At 30.1% G+C, this 24,244-nt stretch overlaps 1 protein-coding gene across 1 annotated transcript in view; it reads left to right on the forward strand.

Annotated features, from left to right (window-relative positions):
* Positions 1 to 24,244, forward strand: part of LOC142329017 (sodium-coupled neutral amino acid transporter 9 homolog) — a 99,318-nt gene that overhangs the window by 55,388 nt on the left and 19,686 nt on the right. Inside the window, exons 5-8 of the mRNA XM_075373262.1 lie at positions 2,626 to 2,783; positions 13,562 to 13,723; positions 16,379 to 16,432; positions 23,779 to 24,030. Coding sequence (XP_075229377.1) covers positions 2,626 to 2,783; positions 13,562 to 13,723; positions 16,379 to 16,432; positions 23,779 to 24,030 — 626 coding nt within the window. The remainder of the gene's footprint in view (positions 1 to 2,625; positions 2,784 to 13,561; positions 13,724 to 16,378; positions 16,433 to 23,778; positions 24,031 to 24,244) is intronic.

A 24,244-nucleotide genomic window follows, 5' to 3' on the forward strand; every position in this document is an offset into this window, starting at 1 on the left:
ATGACAACGGCTTCCCCACACCATTACGGTGCGCTTTGCTAAACTATACTGCGGTGAAGTAGTTTTAAGCCGATAGGCCATACACAATGGGTGCGATCTAAATTATTATTTGTAAAATGTTATATACATATATATTTTTTTTCAGATCTATTTATTTTATACAAAGTATAGGTTTCCCAGACTTATACCAATAATGCATTGATGATGTATTTACTCGTTCGTTGTTGGACAGTAACGGGAAAGAATAAAACCAAATCATAATCTGCCAATGAAATTAAAAAATTGTAAAGGATTCTTGAGAAACCCTTCATTGCGTAATTAGTACAATTTTATATAATCATGAGGACTCTTCATTTACAGAGGATTAGTATATGTATATTAAACAGAAGACAAAATCAAGTTGTAACTTTTTTTTCTTTTTTAAGCTTTCTTTTACTGTGTTTATTATATACAAATGGTTTTCATTATTTCTATACTTTTTTCAATCTTGTTTCTCTATAAATTAATTAAGATCCAATAAACTAATATGATTTATTAATTAACAGCTGTAGAAATAAATAAAAAAAAACGTGAAAAATAAATAAAAACTGCATAATTTCATACAGACAAAATCAAAATCATTAGTTAATGTATAACATCTCATAATATCTCTTATATTCTCTACTGAGTTTAGACAATGAATATATTACATTTTTTCTCGATAGAAAGGATACATTAATTTGTTTCTTACACTAACTGTTCTAGTCTTTCTTATGATCGAGATGTACGTTATACATCGTAAGTATAAGAGACATCAGTGAGTTTCTTTCACTGAGAGTAATGATGTTCATTATACAGAATAGAATGAAGATGTCACTTGTAGAAATGAATATCATCTGCATTTCAATGACCTTGACATGCTGATATATAAATATTTGACTCGATGAAGAAGGCAACGGAGCTCTAAATCACTCTTCACTTACTCTAGGTAGCCTGACACAGGATGCCTGTTATTCTTGAGGGAGTAACTTTTTATTTATGTCAGATTGCCTACAACCTTTATGAGTATGGTACTTAATATACGGTAGCTCTTATGAAAGGATACAAAACAAAGTCATCGACAAAATTAAGGTGTACACAGCATATAACCGATGACATATTGATAACCAACGTCTGTACTAAGTTAACTGTAAAAGAAACCATTAATATGTTACAACAATAAACGATGTTTAAAAAAGTATGTAATTAAAAAATATGAATGAAATAATAACCCAAAGACGTATCACCACATTAAAATAAAATATACGTCGCTTAATTTAATGACATCTTTTACTTCTTTACATTATTTTATACTTAAAATTCCTTATCTCTTCTATATTTTTGTGGAATCATTAGGTTGTAAGTGAATGTAGCTTACTAAACAAACAGATGAGTTTTAGTTTTTCCAGTGATTTATATTTTAGTTTTAACGGTAGTATAAATTACGTAATTTTTCTATTCTGTTTATCTGATGAATTAAATTCAGAAGAAATATTTTAAAATTTAATTAGTATATTGCACGAATGATCATTTATAAGTTATTTGTTAATTAATTTACATCCTTTGTCGTAAATTTATAACGTACTCGTAGATCAGTTTTACTCTAGGTACTGTTTATTTTTCATCCGGAGGTCCCGGGTTCGAATCCCGGTCAGGCATGGCATTTTCACACACGCTACAAATCATTCATCTCATCCTCTGAAGTGGTACTTAACGGTGGTCCCAGAGGTTAAACAAAAAAAAAGTTCTGTTTATTAGAATTGTAATAAGAAACTAACAATGAAAGGTATGAAAAAATCAAGTAACGGGTACCGTATCAGTATATATCGATTTGTACACTTTCCTCAACCAAAATCAAGGGCTTAATCGTTATGCTATCGCACAATGATTAAATAAATACACAAATCGGAAACAGAATATAAAATCTATTTCAAGAAGAAACGGAATAAATTTCAATATCTACAAATGAAAATAAACAATAAATTGCGTTTAAATATTGGTCTGGAATTATTTCGTTTTCGAGTTAAAGTTGGCGAAATATTTCATTCTACTCCCAAAAGTAAAATGAAATTTTTGGAATTTAGATTAATGGATAAATTTGATAGTTTCGATCGTTTTTTGATCTTAAAAATTAAATAAAACACCCATAAAATTTTGCATTTAATAATTTTTGAAGAAAAATATTATTAAACACAAAAACGGTGTGTTGTAACTATACAATTTCTTAGTTTTGAGTTCTGAAATGAAATAATTTCATTAATTTATTAGTAAAAAAAAATGTTAGAATAAAATTTCTAGAGAATTTAATTCTGAGAAAATTTTTCTAACGTTAACCGAACATAAAACATAATTTAATAAAATTTGAATTATATTAAAAACAAAACAGTTTAAAATCGGTGACTATCATTTTTTAAAAATCAGGGCGAAATCTTTCGCAAGCTATAATTTTAAAATATGTTAATGCGGATATTTATCTTTATTTTGATTTAAATAATATGTCCTGAAGTTGCTAATATGTTTTGAGACATTTTGTACGTAGAATTAAGTATTCCAGAATCTAAATAACGTGATTAACTTGACAAAATGTACTTTTATTTTTTTTTAAAGCTTTTCAATATGGAATACTATGGTGGGAACTTCATTACTGGCGATGCCATGGGGTATGGAGCGTTCAGGATTACCTGCAGGTTTTATTATAGCCGTAATTATGGGCGGTATATGTCTTTATACGGCTTACTGCAACATTGATGCGCATAAACAACACGGTAAGTAATATATAGAACCGATAAATCACGTCAATCTTTTAGGGAAGGGACGTATACAATGATATTATTAAATTTTTTTATGTAAAATAAAATGACAAAACAGGACATGTTAAATGTTTATTTCAGACATGGAACATGATTATCATCAGAAATATTTATTTAAAAAGAATACAAACTTAATTTTATTTATTTATTTTATTTCGTTTAGAGTATTTTTAAGGCGACTAAAAGATATAACAGAAAACTTCTATTGTAACATTCTTAGAATCCAACTAAAAATAACAACTAAACAAGAAAATTTTAATTAAGTTAAAAATATTTTAATGCGTATTACTATAGTAAATAATAATTGAAATAACAGCCTTTGCCTGTTGTTTGAACTGTTTATTTTTAGTTGGTACAATCCGTCTTGAAATATAGATTGTAATATGGTGGTGGTAGAGGGAGCGAGGAACTGCCTTCTTTCCTTCTGGTTTAATTCCGTTAAATAAAATATATAACTGTATATTAAAGAGTAATATCTACTCTTTAAGCCAAATACAATTCATCGTTTTAGATCACTCTTTAAAGGATTTTGATACTTGATTTTAAAGAATTATCATAAAAGCTATCTTGATGAAGTCGATTAAAATCGATAGAATTCTTGACTCAAAAACTACACGTATGGAGGCTCGCTCATTAGTTGAACTTAAAAAAATTACTACGTCTACACTGCGAAATTTTGATTTTATGATTCCAAAATTCTTCAATAATAATGTGCAATTTAAAATAAGAGAAAAATAATTGAATAAATCATTTAAATCTTTATTAAAGATTTACCTTTTAGATTTAAAATTTAAATTTGCGTCTTTCTTTGATATTATTAAATCTTTTTTACTTGGGAATGATAAACAAGTAATGCATTGATATGTACGGGAGGACTGCTTAGATAAATTAAATAACTGAAAGTTAAGTAAAAAAAATATTGAAATTTTATTTTTGAAAAATTGTTTAAATTTGTTTTAATTTGGAAATAGATAATTGAATTGTAATACATGTAAAATAACGAAAAAACTAAAAATTCGCAATCTCCAGATTTAAAAGAAATTAAAGCGATAATTAAATCTTTAAAGAATAATAAAACTTGTGGAGAGGATTGTTTAGTAGCAGAAGCTAAAATATGCGAGCGATGAATTTAGGCTCCAAATTTGAAACCATTCTAAAAGAAATTTGGGAAAAAGAGAAAATCCAGATTGAATGGAAAAACAGGTTAATACATCCGCTCCATAAAACAAGAAATAAAACAGATATTAATAATTACAGAGAAATCTCAATTTTACCGGTTCCGTGTAAAATTCTGTCCAAAGCCTTGCTAAACAGACTACAGCCGATAATAGAGAAAGAGATCGGCGAATACCGAGGAGGATTTAGACCCGGAAAAAGTTGCGTGGACCAAACATTTATTTTAAACAGATTTTACAGTACAAGAAAATTATAAACCCAAAATTAATTACGATATTTATAGATTTTCAAAAAGCCTACGATTCCACACATCGCGAGTTTTTATTTAAAATAGACACGAAAACGATTAACATTGTTAAAAAATCATTTACAAACACAAAATCCAAAGTTAAATTTCTTGGAGACCTTTCTGAACCGTTTGAAATAAAAACAGGCGTCAGACAAGGGGACGAACTTTCTCCGATCCTCTTTAACTTCATTCTAGAAAAAGTAATTAGAGAATGAAAAAAGAACTCGAAAAAGTAAATATTGTAGAAAGTGTTAGAGCGGGATGTAAAAACAAATATAAATACGAGGGTAAGTCGATTATTATCCGCGATTTATTTATATTTTTGTTTATGTTGGTAGTACTGTCGTGTTGCGTAGATGACGCATGCGTGGTTTAATTTTTGTTATTTTAGTGCAGGTTTGATACTGCTAGGTTAGTTCCATTATCGCCGCCCTGCCGTTAATCATGGCTGCTCCGTTTTCTGTTTGCACCAAAGAAGAGCAACATTCAGCGATCCGTTTTTTGTGGTCGGAAGGTGTATCGGCGGCCGAAATTCATCGAAGACTTTCGGTACAGTACGGGAACAGTGTGTTGCCGCAACGGAGTGTCAACGAATGAACTGAAAAATTCAAAAAAGGTCGCATAAGTTTTACGCACGACGAAGGAGCCGGACGACCGTTTACCGCCAGAAATGAGGAAAACATTGAGCGTGCACGTGACATGGTTTTCTCAGACAAACGAGTAACTATCGATGAAGTGGCACATCGTCTGCAAATTAGTCACGGTTCTGCCTACGAAATCATCCGCAACAGATTTGGGTTTCATAAAGTTTGTGTAAGATGGGTCCCAAACAACTCGCACGGTTGAATAAACAAACGCGCTTGGACATCTGCCAAAAACATTTGGATCGCTATATTAACGAACGGGACATCTTCTCAGACAGAATCGTCACCGGTGACGAAAGACGGATCCATCATTACGAGCCGGAGAGTAAACGGCAGAATATGGAATGGAAACATCCAAATTCGCCCTGCAAAAAAAATTCAAGATTCAACCAACCGCAGGAAAACTGATGCTTACGGTTTTTTGGGACTCACAAGATCCAGTACTGGAACATTATGAGGAAAGGGGACGACAATAAACAGTGCGCGTTACAGTGAGATGCTTACTGCCAAGCTGAAACCTGCAATTCGAAGCAAACGCCGAGGACTGCTGTCGAAAGGTGTTGTGTTGTCGCACGACAATGCACGTCCGCATACTGCTGCCCACACTGCTGAAACGCTCCAGAAACTCAACTTTGAAGTACCGGCTCGTCCTCCGTATAGTCTTGATCTTGCCCCTTCTTACTACTACTTGTTTGGACCAGTCAAAGAGGCATTAAGGGGCTGTCGATTTACCTCGGACGAAACAGTGAAAGAAGCGGTGCATTTCTGGCTCGCAGCTCAACCGAAAACGTCTTTTATGAGGGCATCAAGAAGCTTGTGCAACGATGGACCAATTGCGTTGAAATGCAAGGGGACTATGTTGACAAATGATGTACATGTAAGTTTCCTATTTGTATTCCAATAAAATTTATAACTACATTCCGGATAATAATTGAGTTACCCTCGTACAACCGTATAGCCTTCGTGATATCTGCAAAAGACATGGATGAGGCTCAAATTAAATTTCAGAAATTAAGCGAATGTGATAATAAAATAGGCTTACAAATTTCTTTCGAAAAACAAAATTGTTCTCAGACGATAAAAAATAAATTAATTAAAAACACTAAAAATTATCGAAAATCAGATAATTAGAGTATTAAAATTTAAATATTTTAGAGAAGCAATAATGCCAAACGTTCTAGAAAAGGAAGTGCTAAAAGAGCGAACGCAGAAAATGGGGTTAGCGTTTAACACGAAATTTATATAATAAAAATCGCTTTCACATAATGCTAAACTCCGATATTACAAAACAGTTATTCTTCCGGAGGCGTTATTTTGCGCTGTTTGCAAAAATTTTCGAATTAAGATCTTTTTAAAATAGAAAAAAAAAGTTAAGAAACATATACGGATCCGATTACCAGAACGGAATTTATAAACTAAAAAGTGAAACAAAATTTATAAAAATACAGAACAAATAAAATACAGCATCCTGACAAGATTACAATTTTATGGGTATGTATACAGAATGAGCGAAAACAGAATAACAAAACAAATATTTAACTTTTATAACAGCAGAATTATTAAAACTAGCCGGTTTAAAAAAATAGAAAACGATCTTAAAATTTTAAACATCCCAAAGAAACCTGCTTAAATAGACAGTAATTTAGAAAATTATTCACAGAATCTAAGTTTCCAGGGAAGGATAAGAGTATTGGAATTAAGTGGACCGAGGAAGAAATACAATAAAAATGTGGAAAAAAATATTGGGAAAACAAAAGAGGTTCCAAACTATTATACAGATATGATCCTTAGTGGTTCAGGCGAGCAAAAAAAAAAAAAAATAAATCTTTAATTCTGGTCAATACATAATAATATATAGAACACGTTAGGAATAGTCAGTTATGCTATCAAACAGTGGCGGCTTGCAGCTAAATTTAGTGGGGGTGCTGCCCTAGAAAATTTTTTTTTGGCTTTTTCAAGGCCATGGTTAAAGTTTTCTGTAAAATAAAAGAACTGAAAAAATGAAACAAATATAATAGCTGCAAACAGGATAATAATATAAATCTACACTTTATCATATTCAAGAAATGGTACACGGTCTTTTAAGCACATTGTGAGTAGTATAGAAACCTCAACTTCTGTTGTAATCACCCTCACTTTACAGTAGGAGTTGAGGTTTCTATTCACGAGCGCTGATTGGTCGAGAGCCTCAGGCCTCTTTTCACGACATCGACCGCCACGTTCCAGTTAAGTTCTCATCACCAAAGCGACTGTTTACTACAAAAATCCAAAAATTTAAAAAAGGGCGTTTCTCGAAATCGGTACGTCCTAACCCAATTCTAATGCCATTTTGAAGGGTACTTTCCAATTTTTTGAATCAATTGGCACTAGTTTCATCCACCATGAAGGCCGTTCTCGAGATATGCCCTTTTCACAACATTTTTTTTTAAATTGATGCTGAAATAAAATGAAAATATGCTCAGTTAACAGGTTTAATCACTTTTAAATTAACTTTAAAAAAAATCGGACATCATTACTTTCAGCGAAAGCAAAATATTAACATTTCTACTTATGAAGGTTGTTTAATTACTTTGCCGGTTAACGGTGAGTAAGCCACTACATTTTCATATAATACGAATAGAATATAGTTGAATAGAAACCTCAACTCCTACTGTAAAGTGGTGGGGGGTGATTACAGCCGGAGTTGAGGTTGTGGTGGGGGGAATCTTCTATAATGTATTGAATAATTTACTCGTATACGGGTGTAAAGTGGTGGGGGGAGAATCGATCAATCAGCGCTCGTGAATAGAAACCTCAACTCATACTGTAAAGTGGTGGGCTGTGATTACAGCCGGAGTTGAGGTTTCTATACTACTATTGTGCTTAAAAACTTTATTCGGTTTAACCGAATAAATAATAAAATGTCAATACAGATAATATTTTTTAGTATTAATAGATAACTTAATAAAATATCCGCCTAAAAACATTATAGTCCAACGGTGCCTAATCTAAATTTCTATGTATACGGAAACAAATACATAATTATTTTTTATTAACTACCTTCTCTTTCGCTCTTCCAAAGTGTTTTTGGACAGATTTGGCACTCAAATGCCTTTGGTTTCCGCCATCTTTTGAGCACTACTGAAAAATCAAATAAACCGCTTTCATATACCTTCCACCCACGAAACTAGAAAAGGGAACGAACAAGGAACGTTTCATACACACGCAAGTAAAAAAATAACTACCTTCCAGCAGCACGCCAGGGTCGGCACTGCGGGAGCGACAGTACTCTTCTGCCTCGCAGACTCATGTACGCATGCGCACAATAGCCAAACACCATGCCGCTGGAACTGTGAAGAGCACAGTTCCATACAAAGTTTTTTGTATCTTCTTCATAAACCGGGGGGATGGCTACTGACATTAAGCTTAAGGATTATATATTGTACAAGTATATAGAAATAATTGAAGGACTCATTATATTAAATGTTATCGATAATATCAAGTGGAAATAGGGAGTGCTGCAGTTCCACAGTGCCTGTACGCGAGCCATCACTGCTACCGACGGATAAAAAAAGTACAGCCCAGCATTTTGCTGGATGAATTAAGAGAAATTTTGGAAAAAACCTTGATCAGAAAAACATCACAAAATATACAGTTAAAAATTCTGCCTGTTCATGGAAATTCATATTAATCTAACCGACGTGTAATGGATTCTTTACATTTTATCCAGGCATATGGACAACGTTAAATTGATAAAACTACATAACTTTTAATTTTTTTTTTGTCTTCAGTCATTTGACTGGTTTGATGCAGCTCTCCAAGATTCCCTATCTAGTGCTAGTCATTTCATTTCAGTATACCCTCTACATTCTACATCCCTAACAATTTGTTTTACATATTCCAAACGTGGCCTGCCTACACAATTTTTTCCTTCTACCTGTCCTTCCAATATTAAAGCGACTATTCCAGGATGCCTTAGTATGTGGCCTATAAGTCTGTCTCTTCTTTTAACTATATTTTTCCAAATGCTTCTTTCTTCATCTATTTGTTGCAATACCTCTTCATTTGTCACTTTATCCACCCATCTGATTTTTAACATTTTCCTATAGCACCACATTTCAAAAGCTTCTAATCTTTTCTTCTCAGATACTCCGATTGTCCAAGTTTCACTTCCATATAAAGCGACACTCCAAACATATACTTTCAAAAATCTTTTCCTGACATTTAAATTAATTTTTGATGTATATTTGTTACTGAAGGCTCGTTTCGCTTGTGCTATTCGGCATTTTATATCGCTCCTGCTTCGTCCAGCTTTAGTAATTCTACTTCCCAAATAACAGAATTCTTCTACCTCCATAATTTTTTCTCCTCCTATTTTCACATTCAGTGGTCCATCTTTGTTATTTCTACTACATTTCATTACTTTTGTTTTCTTCTTGTTTATTTTCATGCGATAGTTCTTGCGTAGGACTTCATCTATGCCGTTCATTGTTTCTTCTAAATCCTTTTTATTCTCGGCTAGAATTACTGTATCATTAGCGTAGCATCTTTATCTTTTCACCTTGTATTGTTACTCCGAATCTAAATTGTTCTTTAACATCATTAACTGCTAGATCCATGTAAAGATTAAAAAGTAACGGAGATAACTTTTAAAACAACATAAAATGTGTCTATTTAATTAGTAAATTACCAGCGCTAAATACATACACCTAGTCATGCTCTGCTGGAAATTCATTTTTTTTAGTACATTTGAATCGTAATTCATGTAATAAGATCGTATTTATACTGTACTTAGTATAATGCAGTGGGACAGATGCCAACAAATGATTGATTCTACCTGCTTGAATTACGTAGTGATAACTACACAATAATTCTGGTATACTAGAATGCGTATACACTTCTTAAACGAATTTATGCGTATCAGAAGTGTGTAGTTTGTTAAATGTTATTGTAAATTTATTAATTTTAATCTAAATCAATTAATAAACAAATAAAACTTGGAAATAAAAAAAATAGGATGATTATAATTCTAAAAACGTTGTGAACCTAGTAAAATAAAAAATAAATTAATAAAATTAAAAAAGCTAACACAGTTGTAGGACTTTCCCGTCACGCGGCTAGCTGCGTTCCGCGAAAGTCTTACAACTGTAGATTATTTCTGATGCACGTTTTACACACACATACACGCAAAACTTAATTTTAAAAATCCATCATTTTATTTAAATATAATGTTTTTCGTTTATTTAATTTACGATTCTAACTAAAGTGCGCGCGCATTCCGTATTTAATTCGCGCTGATGTGGCGATGCCAGCGGCAACAGTCGGTTCTAACTAAACTAATGCTATTTCACAACTTTCATAGAACAAATTTCGCTTGTACCGTCGGCAGACTGGTGTAGCCGCGAGGCTTAACGCAACAGGTACCGAGTGAACCGGGTGATCGAGTTTGAGACTCAGCTAGACCACGTTACTTTTCTACAATTTAATTATTATTCATTTATTGTACTCAACCGCTCACCTGTGACGTCAAAACATAGCAGACTACAACAGCATTTTTTTGGGTGGAGGTGCAATTTTGTAAAAAAAAATTTTTTTGTCAAATATTGTTATTTTCTAATCGTTAAAAAATGTGCCTAAGAAAAATATGATATTAATTAGGCGAAATTTCGAGATACTAAGGGTGACCTTGCTCTACAGCCTTGACCTTTTAAGTTAAAAATTTAATGGCATCAATGCTTCATGTATAGAAAATCTGACCAAGTTTGGTCAAAATCGGTCCCGTAGTTCTACAGATATAAAGTGATTTAGAGGCCAACAACGAACACGTATATCCGGAAAATTTCCATCCGGTTTTTTGGGTTCCTTAGGTATCAGTATGTCAAGATCCGATGAAAACCGCAGATGCCCAATTTGGATCGATTACAACAGTTTACCTTCTAGAGCACTGATTCTCAAACCTTTTTCGCCCACTGCCCGCATTGAGAATCAAAAATTTTCTATCGTCCCCCAAAATTTGTAAATTTTTCTGTTAAAAATAATAATTTCAATTGTTGTTTTTAAGATGCACTCTTAAAAACAGCAATTGTAATTATTGTTTTTAAACGTGGCATATTCTGTTTGTGAGTTGAAACTTATATTTTAAATGAGAGCAATTTCTCACTATTTTTTATTTTTAATTTGATGATTTTTGAAGTCTGAAGTATACAGTCAAAAAGTAGAGTATTCAAGCTTTAATTTTTTTTTATCCGTCTCTCTAAGCCTCTTGGTTGTAAAATTAACGTAGTTTAAATAAAATAATTTTTTACCATAAAATATAGGTGTCCCTTTACTTTTTTGTACTAATGTAGTTGGTATTTAATTTTAGTTTGAAATATCAGGAAAACATTTTTTTTTGCCTTTTTTCTTTTAATCGGCCATCGCCTTTCTAGACCGTCTGAACGCCCCCAATTTTCCATCGGCCTTCTACCGTCCCCCCTAAAGGCCTCCAGCGCTCACAGGGGGCGTTATTACCCACTTTGAGAACGAATGTTCTAGAGCTATAGCGCTATTTAGACGGGAAAGTAAAAATAAAATGTATTATTTTTACTTAGTTGAAAAAAATATTCAGCATTTTTCACTTGTTATTAAAATATGATTAAAATAAACAAAAAGATATCTTACCTTCCAGGTGCCTAAGACAAAAAAAAAATGATTGTATCTTTTTTGAATGTAACTCTTCTTTTTTTTTTATTTACCTTTTTTGTGTATATTTACTGCCCCTCCATTACCTAACTCATTCTACATTTTAAATGTACTAACGTCATCTGTAGTAGGAAAAATATAACTTACGTAGATTGTTGCTTTTAAAATAATGAAGGAAAAATATCTTTCGTGAGATTAAAATAGGATGTAACTATTTAACATGACTGTAAGATATAAGTAAATTAAACCATTAAAATCTTTAATATCAGTCACTTCATAATTTAGATTTTGAATTCTATAATTTAGATTTTGAACTCCGTTCAACGTATACATAGATGTGTTCATAGTATTTTCGTTAACGCCTTTTGAATAATGACTGTCTTTATCTTTTTAATTATTTTATATACAGAGAGTGCTTCACGAAGAATGTAACAAACTTTCAGGATACGTTCTACTAGTGAAAATAAAGAAGAAAGTTCATATAAACACAGATTCTGAAACGCTTCGTTAGAGAGTGTTGACTGGTGAAAGATTTCGCCCTGATTTCTACGTCGTCGGTAGAATTAAGTCAGACTCTAATTCTTGGGACTCAAATTAAGGAGTAAATTTAGTATTTTTTTTATAAAATCTGATCTGAAAAATTAAAAAAAAATAGGCCCCAGAAGTATATTTTTAGTAGTTTTAGAAAAATCTGAAAGAGAAAAATTAGGGTCAAAAAACTCCCAAATGTTTATTTAAAACATTTTTATGTTTTAAACATAAATAACTTATTATCCAATAAGTTATTTTACACCAAACATAAAATAGGATATTTTTATTCTAATCTGTCATATTTTACCCCAAATTTCTGGATAATACTAAAAATACATTTCGTATCGCTTTTCCGATCCAGTGTGTGTTTTAGTTTCTAATTAAAGTTGAATTTCTCAAATTTGTGTTTAATTTTAATAAACGTTATTTACATCAATTTTCAAAACTAAATTCTCAACAAAGTTAACTAGAAATCTTTATTTGTTTATTGGTAAATTAATAAAGTTATTTTATTCCAGACCTAAAAACGTGTATTTTCCGACAAAACATTTTCGTGTTTTACTCTGTTTTTCTTGAAATCTAAATAATATAGAGGTCTGTTATATCACTTTTATTCAATTTCTTTGATCAAAAACAATAAGAAAGCAAACAATAAGGAAGCACCAAATTTACTGCAAGAATTTTAATACGGTTTAATTTCACAGAGGGAGCAGAAAGCAGGACTAAATGTATCGCGAGCCAAAACTCACTAACGAACCGTATATTGACCTACGTTTATATTCGTATGAACTTTTTTTTTCTTATTTTTGACTATAGAATCATCTCCCGATAGATTTCTGTGCAATTTGTAATAATTCTGTATACATATTGTTAAGTATTTCTTTCAATGATTTATAAGTAATAAAAAAAAAATTAATACACTCACTTCGATTGGTTTTAAATATTTTTCTTATTTTTCTAAATAAAATTTATCCCCGGTGGGGAATTATAAAAAATATATTTTCCATCAAGAGAAAACCTAAAAGGCGTTTATTTCTATTCCCTCTTATTTTTGGTCATTCATTGAATCATCTCCCCCCCCCTTCAAAATAGCTTCTGGATCCAACAATATGTAAATAAAGACATAACAGTTGAAGAAATCGTAGGTATATTAATAAAAAAAAACTTAATTTATATAAACAACGAAATGTTTCAAATTAAATTAAAAGAATCTAATTAAATTAAAATACTATTTACAATCATACTGTAAAACATTCTGAAAAAAAAATCAGTACACTTACTACTTTTGTTATCTGTAATGGACAGTAACACACTACAGAGCAAATCTGTTTCAGAATAGTTGTATCAAGATAATATATTAATATTTTCATTTTGTATAATATAGTTAAATTGCTTTTTCTTTTTTTATTGAGACTGTACTTTAATGATTACAGGAAGTGCAGATGATGAAGTGTTTCAACTGAACAATCAATTATTGGGTCCATGGGCAGAGAAAATAGCAAAAATATTTTCATATATTGTATTGTTGGGTGCTGTTATAATCTACTGGATTCTCATGTCAAACTTCTTCAATTTTTCAGTAGATTTTTTCTACTGTAAGTATAATAAAATTAGCAGTAATATTTATTATTTTAAACTTATTGCAGAAACAAAATACTGAGTTGTTCCTCCAGGAAAAGACTCTTAGAAGGTGATTCTAGAGCTAAAAATAAGAAAAAAGCCATATTCCATTTAATAATCATATTTTTTTCTTGAAATATATTTCAGAAAACATATAGGCCTGGAGATTCTTTGTTTTTTAATTATGGTTGCCAAAAGATTTCATCCTGACATTTGGTGTGTAGGTAATATAATAAAGTACTAACTTTTTCTGGAGATTGATTTGATAAACATAAATGTATTTTTATGTTTATAAATGTATTTTTATATTTTCCCTATAAATGATATTAAAAAAATGGTTCCCAGTTATGCATCTCTAATATTTTTTGAGAAAAGTTATATAGTACTGGAAAAATAAATAAGCACAATTTTTTAGATTTGGCGTTAAATGTAAAATATTTTTTATTAAATCGCCAATTAACAAATAAACCTGTAACATATTTTGTAGAAAATTTATATAAATAAAGTCAATAAAAAACAAATATTAAATTAAAAATTATAAATAAAATACAAATAACGATTCAAATAAAATCACTAATCATGAAAGTAATAATTCCAAAAATTAATAATTACTGGCGAGTGGATCGTCTGGGCTGTTGTTCAGCTTGGCAATAAAATAAAAGTCAAATTAACTAAAATTTAATAAATATAGATAATATTTATTGTAATATCCTTTTTACTATCGGAAAAAATGGATTCAGTACTTTTTACTAAAAAAGTTTGTTAATAAACAAAAAATATATTTTCCAGGTACGTAAGACAAAAATCACTGTATTTTATTTTATGTGCTAGTATTAGTTTTTAACTTCTTTGTACATATTTACTGTCACTTCCTCAACTAATTCATTCTCTACTTCCAATATATTACCATATGTCATCTGTATAGGGAAAATATAGCATCGATTGTTGCTTTCAAATAATAAGGGAAAAATGCCTTTCTCAAGCATATAGGAGTTTGTGATTACGTAAAAGAGTTAGATAAAAGTATAAACCATCAAAATCTGCCAGCCTCCATTGCACAAGTGGTAGCATCTCGGCCTTTCATCTGGAGGTCCCGGGTTTGAATCTCGGTCAGGCACGACATTTTCACATGCAACCAAAATTGGCATTCATCTCATCCTCTGAAGTAATACCTAACGATGGTCCCAGAGGTTAAAAAAAAGTAGAAAACAAAAACCATAAAAATCTTTAATGTCAGTTATTAAAGACCGAAGGTGACTTTTTAATTTAGGTTATGAAATCTCTTCACCTCCATTCAATCTGCACATAAATGTGCCCGAATTATTTTCATTAAAACCTTCTGAATTATGATGTATTATTTTTTAGTTATTTCACAAATTTATATTCAAGTATTTACTGTTTTATTATTTCATGCGTTTATAATTTAAAACAATTAACGTGGATTTTAATTACCATAAATCTTTATTTTATAATTAATTGTGTATTTTGTGAAGGTTGCTCTGATTAAGGTTTTACCATGGTTCTCCTTGATTCATTTAGGCGAATGTTGGAGTAGTTAATTTTTTATTATCCTTGGAGTAGCATTAACTACCCATTCCTGGCTTGAGGGGTCTATATACTATATTATTTTGCACTCAGAATAAAAGATTTATTTAATTGTGGGCAAACACTTTTTGCTTAATTACACAGCCATCTATAAAAAATGTTAGTGACAAATTATGATGGTACTAAAGTGACAGGCATTTCAATATCCCATCATACTACACAATAACAGAATTGAGTAACAATGGAGTTACAGTTCAATTAAAAAATTCATTCAAATTTTTCTTTTTATGCATCAAAGATTTGCTATGCGGGCTTTACTGGAAGTTATTATAATTTATTATTGGTAATCTTAAAATGACATGCAGTATTACCCAATGAGCTCAATTCTTGTAGCCTGAATCATGGTTTTAACAAGAATTGTTCTAGAAATAGTGAAAAAATTCAATTTGAAATTCAGCATGACTCGATGATTTTTTTTTTTTTTAATCATTCATTCAAAGTTGATGGTAATGATCTTTTAGTTGCTAATAGTGTTCTTCATCATGCAAATTTATTCTACTGATCTGAAGTATTTTACATCACTATTGTATATTGTACATTTCTTTCATTTATCACAGTAATACTATTCACAGCTAACCCATTGCCTATGAATATCATATTTTTTAGTCTAAAAAAATGTTTCACTGCTTGAATTTCACAGTCAAAATTGATTGTATTATTCATTTTAAAACTTAGTAACTTTCATTTCAATTTTAAGCGAACATTTGGAAGACTATAAAAAAAATATCAGCAAATTGGTAAACCTTAAGTAGTACAGGTTGCAAACTTCTACAAGAGAGATTATTGAATGGATGATACTTTCAAAGTAGCCCTTGGTAATTTGGGCGTAACCTGTTCAACAATGATGGCAACGTAGAAATTTTGAAATGCAAATTTATACTGATTATATTCTTATAAAAAATAAATTCATTTTAAGTAAAAATGTTAAACTTTCTCTTCATTAATGCAGCAGCCAAAAAAAAATCTGTTTAAAAAATTGAATGGTATAAAGAACTAAATTAATGGTGTATTATTGTTTGTTTCAGCATTAATATTTGGTCATCTTCAGTCAACAGACTCTCCAGTTTTTTTTGATGGAGGTAAATATACTGAAGTAATATATTTCTACATTTCATCTTTTTTTATTTTTGTTTTATTCTTGTACTGAATTGAAATAGTTTATGTAATGCATATTTTGATAGCAAAAAAGTGTAAATTAATTTAATGTTCAACATCTGAAGTATATGATACACTTATCAGATATTTTCTCTTTCTTTCAAGTTCATAATTCATTACCATAGTGAACTCCATAGTGAACAATGTGTTATTTGTAGTAATATATTTTTATAGACTTGGTATGCTGTTTTGTAACAGTATTTAGCTCAATGAAAAAAAACAAGTTGAAACCATTTCCCTCGTCACCTTTTTCTTGGAATAAAGAATGCAAACTCTTGTTATTATTAAGAATCTTTTATGCAATTTTTGGTGTGTCGTAACATGTAATGTATAATCATTGTTGTTGTGATATTCTAAAGCATTAATTTATTTGAATATCTTCTAGTTGTTACAATCATATAAGAAAGGTCCTCACTAAATTTAACATTTTTACAAGTTATTATTTTCACTTCATTAATGAAATTCTATTGAGTACAGGCAGTGAATATAATTTTTTTTCTTGATAAAAATGTAGATTTGTTGCTTTACAACATTTATCCTTGGTCTTTATTTTGTCTGCGGAGTATGTAAAGCACATGAAATACAAAAGGCATCACCAAGGATTTCTTTCTTCTTTAGTGCATACGATAAAACCAATTTGGTGAACTGAGTGCAGATGTTACTTGTCCTATTGAATATATTCAGCAGTACAAATTCCTGTTGTCTTCTTACTGATTAAGAAGATAACAGGAAACCACTTCATTCCTTATTTCCTGTCACCCTATCATAGAATGCATGGGGATCCTTAATGATAACCAAGCAGTTGCTCTTGCCAAATAGCCTATAACTTGTTCAGTTGTATTGTCTTTAATATATATTTAGTGAAATCAAAGATTAGAATCCTAATGCAGGTGGTATTATTTCATAAACTTTGATAAAATGAGTATATTACATTTTAGAAATCTTTTCCTAAATTTAAAAGTAAGTAATTAGTGTAAAACTGATACTGAGTGTTTAGTAACTTGATAGGGATTAAATTTTTATTATTACAAATCAGGACCATATGTCGGTTCATCAGAATTCTGGCATTCTTAATAAATTCTATTTTCTGTCTTGGCTTGGTTAAATTTTTTTAATGAATGAGAGTTCATGTTCTATTCTATGTTTTGTGAGTGCTATCACTTCCTTTTTTCTATATGTATGGGCTTCTATCTCTTTTTAAGGTATTGAGATGTTTGTCCAATGTACAACGCATTACAATCTTTACACGGAATACTGTATACTACGTTGGCTTGTTGATTTTTTGCTATCATTGATTTTAATTTAGGAAACATACTATTCAGATTGTTGTAATTTTGATGGGCTATTGTGAAATCCTTTTGTAGCAATTTTTTTAATCTTTTCTGACAGATCTACGACATATAGTAATGCAGCATAATTCTAACTCTTATTTTTTTTATTAGGATGGTTGGCTGATGTATTATTACAGTGTTTATGAATTGTATTTTTAAATATTTTATTTATGATATTTTCTGGATAATTATTATTTATTAATAGATCTTTTGCTTTTATATATATATATATATATATATATATATATTCTGGTCTATCTTCGGGGTTTATAAATTTTATTACTCTGTTTGCAAGTTTCTTGACTACTGATTTTTTATTTGATATTGGTTGTGTTGATAGGAAATTTAGGTATCTGCGTGAAGATGTTGGTTTTATATACCATTTTGATGATATTTTCTTTTCAAAATGAGTTATTGTTAAATCCAAAAAGTTTATGCTATTATTAATTTCAACTTCCTTTGTAAATTGTATATGTTCATTAAATAGGTTAAATTCTTTTAATATTAAATCAATATCCTGTTCATTTGCATATACTAAATGTCATCACATATCTTTTATAGAATGAAACCTTAGTATTTAATTTCTCTAATACTTTATTTTCTAAATATTCTATAGTTAGGTTTGCTAAGCAGGCTGAGATTGGTGACCCCATCACTAAACCATGGCATTGTTCATATAATTTAATTTAAATGTAAAATACTTATTATCTTTGCAAATATTTATACATTCTAAAATTATATTTTTTTTAATTTTAGTTATTTTTTCAATTTCATTCCATTTGCTTTCTATCGCTTCAATTACTAAATTCTTCAGAATGCTGGTATATAATGAAATTACATCCAAAGAAATTAATTTGTGGTGTGTGGGTTACTTATTAATAAATGTGTGGAATTCCCATGAATCTGATGTATTTATTTTTTCCAATCGTTTGTTGTAATATTTTAACCAAAAATCTGGATAGTTTGTACACCAGACTTTGTATGCAGTTTACTATAGGTTCTATAGAATAATCATTTTCATGTAATTTTAGTAAATCATAAATTCTTGGCGGTATCATGTTATTGATACTTATTAGTTTCACTTCTTCTTTTGTTATATACCCATGTGTAGACAACTTTTTGACTATTTTATTATTTTCTAGCTGTAATTTATTGGTTGGATCCCTTTTTATTTCTCTGTATGTGGTTTTGTTATTTAACATATTTTCTATTTTTGTTGAATAATCTTTATTGTTCATAATAACTGTTTTATTACCAGCATTATCAGCATTAAGTATTATTTTATCACTGTTACGCTGTATGAATTTTTTTGTTTTTGATGCATTTATAATTATATTTTTTATTATTTTTTTTTGTTTCTGCATTTATTATGTTGTTATTGTATATTCTCATTTTGATTTTATTATTACATGCCTTATTATTACTTTTATATATTTCTATTAGCCTTGCATGTATTATTACGTATTTTATTTTTCTTCCTCATTGTCAACACTTCTAATGGCGTTTTCAATATTTATAATAAAAGTTTTAGTTGGCAACAGTTTTTGTGTAACTGTGTCTCATTCGTGATTATTTAATGTTAGCGGGAACACAAATTTAGGTCCTAATGATAAACTTTTGATTACGTATTCAAGAATTGGTAATGTTGATAAATTTTTTATTCATTTTTTGTTGTATTCAATAAAATTAGATTTGCTGTACCTATTTCTTAAGCGGTTGAATTTTTTAATATTTTTTTCTTTGATAGTTCTGAAACTACACTTGTGATAGTTAAGAACACACTTGTGTTCTTCCCAAATTATAAAACTTTCAAATATTTGTGTAGGTAAACTATCCTTTAAGGTATTTATTTCTTTAAAAATATCCTTGTTAATATTCTTTACAATTTGCATTGTATCTTTTATTAGCAAATTTAGAACTTTTTTCTTAAAATTATATATGATATTATTGAATTCGTCTCCATTATCTTTGCTTCAGAATTCAATATGCTTGAAATTGAACTTCATAAATTTTGAAAATATGTTATTTAATCCAGCTTTAAGTAAAAATATTTTTCGATTTTTGTATTTTATCTGTTTGTTTTTTATTTTATTATAATTCTTCATTACTTTTGTTGTATTGTATCCATAATTCATAGTGATATCTTCGTAAAAACCCATTTTAACCAATAATTTCTTTCATGCATTTACATTAAATTCTTAAATTATGACACCTTTAACCCGCATACTAATATGAATATTTAGTTAAATGTAATTTATTTAGTTTATTAAGTTTTCCTCTTGATTGGATAGAATTAAATAAAATAAAAAGACATAGCTTACTTAAAAATATTACCTTTATTAATTTCTAGGATTAACCAATCAACTATACAAACTTATAAATTAAATACACAACGTTGTGTATTTGCTACAACATGGCTTCTGCAAAAGTTTATGGATGTTCAAATCGTGCAGATAATTTTTGATATATCTGGTAGATTTACACCTAAATCTCAAAGAAAACTATTTCGGAATTTATAAAGACAGCTTACAAATTTTATTCTGGTTGTGCACTCAGAGATCAACATAAAATATGGGTGCCTCATGTTATTTGCATATCGTGCTCAGTAACTCAATGGTTGAAGAGGCCACCCAAAAGGATTGGTCTAGTGGTGCACTCCTCATTGTAAATCAGCCAATTTCAAAGTCGAGAGTTCTAAGGTTCAAATCCTAGTAAAGGTAATTTACTTTTATACGGTATTTTACCGTATTTTATAAAGGCACTACACTTTTATACGGATTTGATAACTAGATCGTGGATATCAATGTTCTTTGGTGATTGGGTTTCAATTAGCCACACATCTCAGGAATGGTCAACCTGAGACTGTACAAGATTACACGTCATTCATGCACATCATCTTCTGAAGTTAATACCTTAAGGTGTTTCTGGAGGCTAACCAGAAAAATATAAAGAATGGTTGAAGGGGAAACGACGAGCCATGCCATTTGCTGTTCTGATGGTTTGGCGTGAACCTAAAGATCACTTCACCGACTGCTACTTTTGTATGACAAATATATTTGGCTTTTCATTCAAAAATAGAAAGTTCATAAAATATGCAGATGTATGAATTCTCAGCTCCATAGCCGGTATCTACACGGAGAGGTGTTTCCCGTACCTGTATCATCTAATCCGACATTGCTGGAAGAATAATCTGAAAATGAAGCAGATAATATAGAGGGTATATATATATATATATATATATATATATATCTTCCTGTATCTCAGGAGATTCTTCTTCTGAGAATGTAGATTCTTCCTGTATCTAATGAGAAATCTCCTCATTTAATTCAACATGAACTTAATGATTTAGTTTGCGATTTAAAGTTATCAAAGCAGCAAGCTGAACTTCTGGGGTCTAGACTGCAGCAGTGGTGTCTTTTAGCGGAAAAAACAACAGTTGCTACTTTTAGAACATGATATAAAACAATCTCAACTTATTTTAGTATGAAAAATTCATTGTAAGTTTATACTGATGTTGATGGCCTGATGAAAGAGCTTGGAATTCAGCATATTACTGAAGAATGGCATCTTTTTATTGACTTTTTAAAAATAGCATGAAAGCAGTTTTATTGCATAATGGTAACAGCCATCATTCCATTAGCTCATGCAGTTGACATGTAGAAACGTATGAAACGATGGCATCAATGTTAGAACCAATAAAATACAAACAGCATATGCGATAAGTTTGCAGTGATCTGAAGTTGTTGCATTACTTCTTGGTTTATAAGGTGGGTTTATGAAATATTGTTGCTTTCTTAGTGGGATAGTCATGATACAAAAAATCATTATCAGTAAAGAAATGGCCATTACGGCTGCACTTTGTGGTTGATGAAAAAAATGTAAAACATTTATCATCAATTGAGAGTGGTAAAATCATACTGCTGCTATTTCACATAAAACTCGAATCATGAAAACTTTTGTAAAGGCACTAAATAGACAAAGATGGACCAGGATCTAGTCATTTAAAAAAAAGTTTTCCTAAATTGAGTGATGGTAAGCTCAAGGAGATTATGTTAATCCATCCACAAATCAAAAAACCGCTTAAGGACTCAACTTTTGACAATAAACTTAGCGAATGTGAACTAGCTGCATGTAAATTCTTCAAAGTTGTTGTTGGTGGTTTTTTAGGCAACAAAAAATATGAAAATTATGGTTTTTTTTTGTTAATAAGCTGTTAGAAAACTACAAACGTTTAGGATGTAGGATGTCATTAAAAATTCATTTCCTACACTCCCACCTAGACATTTTTCCCGAAAATTTGGATTTTGTCAGGGATGAGGAAGGAAAGCGTTTCCATCAGGATATTCTGACCATGGAACATTGGTACCAAGGAAGCATCAATCCTGGTGTGATGGGTGACTATTGTTGGTTTTAGTTTAAAGAAATTGATCAAACATCATACAAGCAAAAATGTTTGCAACATAATTTAAAAGTTAAATAAAGGTAAGACAATTCTAATAATTTAATCTTTTAAAAACTGTTATTTTAAAGACATTTTCAATAATTTAAACTTTTATAAAGTGTTATTTTAAAATTGTATTAATGTAATTCAATTTATCTCCATTTGAATAAATAAAAATTTAGTTGATTTAAACAAATTTTAAATGAATACACATAAATAATAGTTTTTAAAAATATTGATTTCACAGTATTTGTGCATTTATTGGTAAATAAATCGTATGTATCTAATTCTGATAACAGTCTTGAATTCAGCACCCCAAAATTAGTTAAAATCACCATGTACGATTCCAGATACACGAAAAAACCTTTTTTCTTTGACTAGTGTAGTAGGTGGTGGTTCTTATTTCTCAAAAAGTCAACCGATTTCAAAGATTGTTTTTTAGTTTGGAAGGTGTTCCTCTAATGTTTCCTTCATACTTTTTTCCAGATAGCTTAAAAAGATTATTTATAAACAAAACATTCCATTTTATTTAGATAAATGGTTTTAATGTGTTTTTTTGCAATCTTTGGTTAGAAGTGGGTTGTTAAAGTGTAATGATGTATATACTGAACGTAAAATCATGTGAAATTCAAGAATAAAAATGGCTGAAAACAGGATAAAAAAAATAATAGAATTTTTCGTATTCCGGAGAGCATTAACTCACAGTTACTAACAAAACCTGTACATTCTTATCGATATCCCTTTTATCGTCTTTTTCAAGGTGAATGTTTTTGCCTTTGCTTTTCTTGCAAATGACTTATTTTTATACGAGTTGCGTCTTTTTAGACCTATCCATATTTTAATAGAAATAAGATTAAAAAATAAAAACGACTAAAAGTATCGTTCTGAAAAAACGTTTCCCACTGTTGTTGCATTTCAAGTTTTGAAATTAAAGGGTTATTGAGTTTTTAATTTGGTACCGAATTCTGAAAGTAGAAATTTAAAAAAGAATTGAATAAATAAATAGTTGTAAAGATAGGATCTGTAATGATACAGAATATAATTATGTACGATATGTACCACCTTTTATATCCTGTTTAGCCACTCTGGAACCACTGTAAGGTATTACTAAAGAGGATAAGCTAAAGGCAGTTACTTTTGTATTGATTTGAGTATGATATTGTGGATACCATTGTTCTTTGGTGGTAGGGTTTCAATTAACCACACTTCTCAGGAATGGTTGACCTGACCTGAGGACTGTACAAGACTACACTTCATTTACACTCATATATATCATCCTCTGAAGTAATACCTTATGCTGGTTCTGGAGGCTAAACAGAAAAAAAGAAGAAATACATTATTTACCAGCAAATTTTTAGATGTTCAACATGATATAAAAAATTTCTCTTTGTAACAGCCTCTATTTAATGAATAATTTACGTACGGTTATCTACTTGTATTAATAATTTTGATAATTTATTCTATTTTTAATTTGTTTTTTATTTTTATTCTGTTTCAGTATTGTGTCCTAGTCAAACAGGAAAGATGGTTTTGAATGTTACAAGTAAAACAGTGGAAAGTTTTACATCGAATATTACATCAGCAATACATAACGATAGCATAAATAAGGATACTATTAATTTTGCTGATCATTCAGACACATTTCATAGATACTGGAACCTGAAGACTGTTCCCATTTATCTAGCAGTAATTATTGGTCCTCTGCTTTCCTTCAGATCGCCAACATTTTTTACAAAGTTTAATTCATTAGGTAAGGAATTTTTTAAATAATATAAATAAGTTCTGTCCTATAATGTATTTATTTATTTTGTTTGTTCAATAAAGTGATGGCGACAACCATTGTTGTCATCAAGTTCTGGTTATTAACAGACCATAGCTATTTAAATGTTAATAATGACACTAAAGACAGAGTTCAATCCACTAAAGACAGAATTTTCAGACCACTAATTACTTGTCTTCTGATT

The sequence above is a fragment of the Lycorma delicatula genome, chromosome 8 (genome assembly GCF_047948215.1).
Source record: "Lycorma delicatula isolate Av1 chromosome 8, ASM4794821v1, whole genome shotgun sequence".
NCBI lineage: Eukaryota > Metazoa > Arthropoda > Insecta > Hemiptera > Fulgoridae > Lycorma > Lycorma delicatula.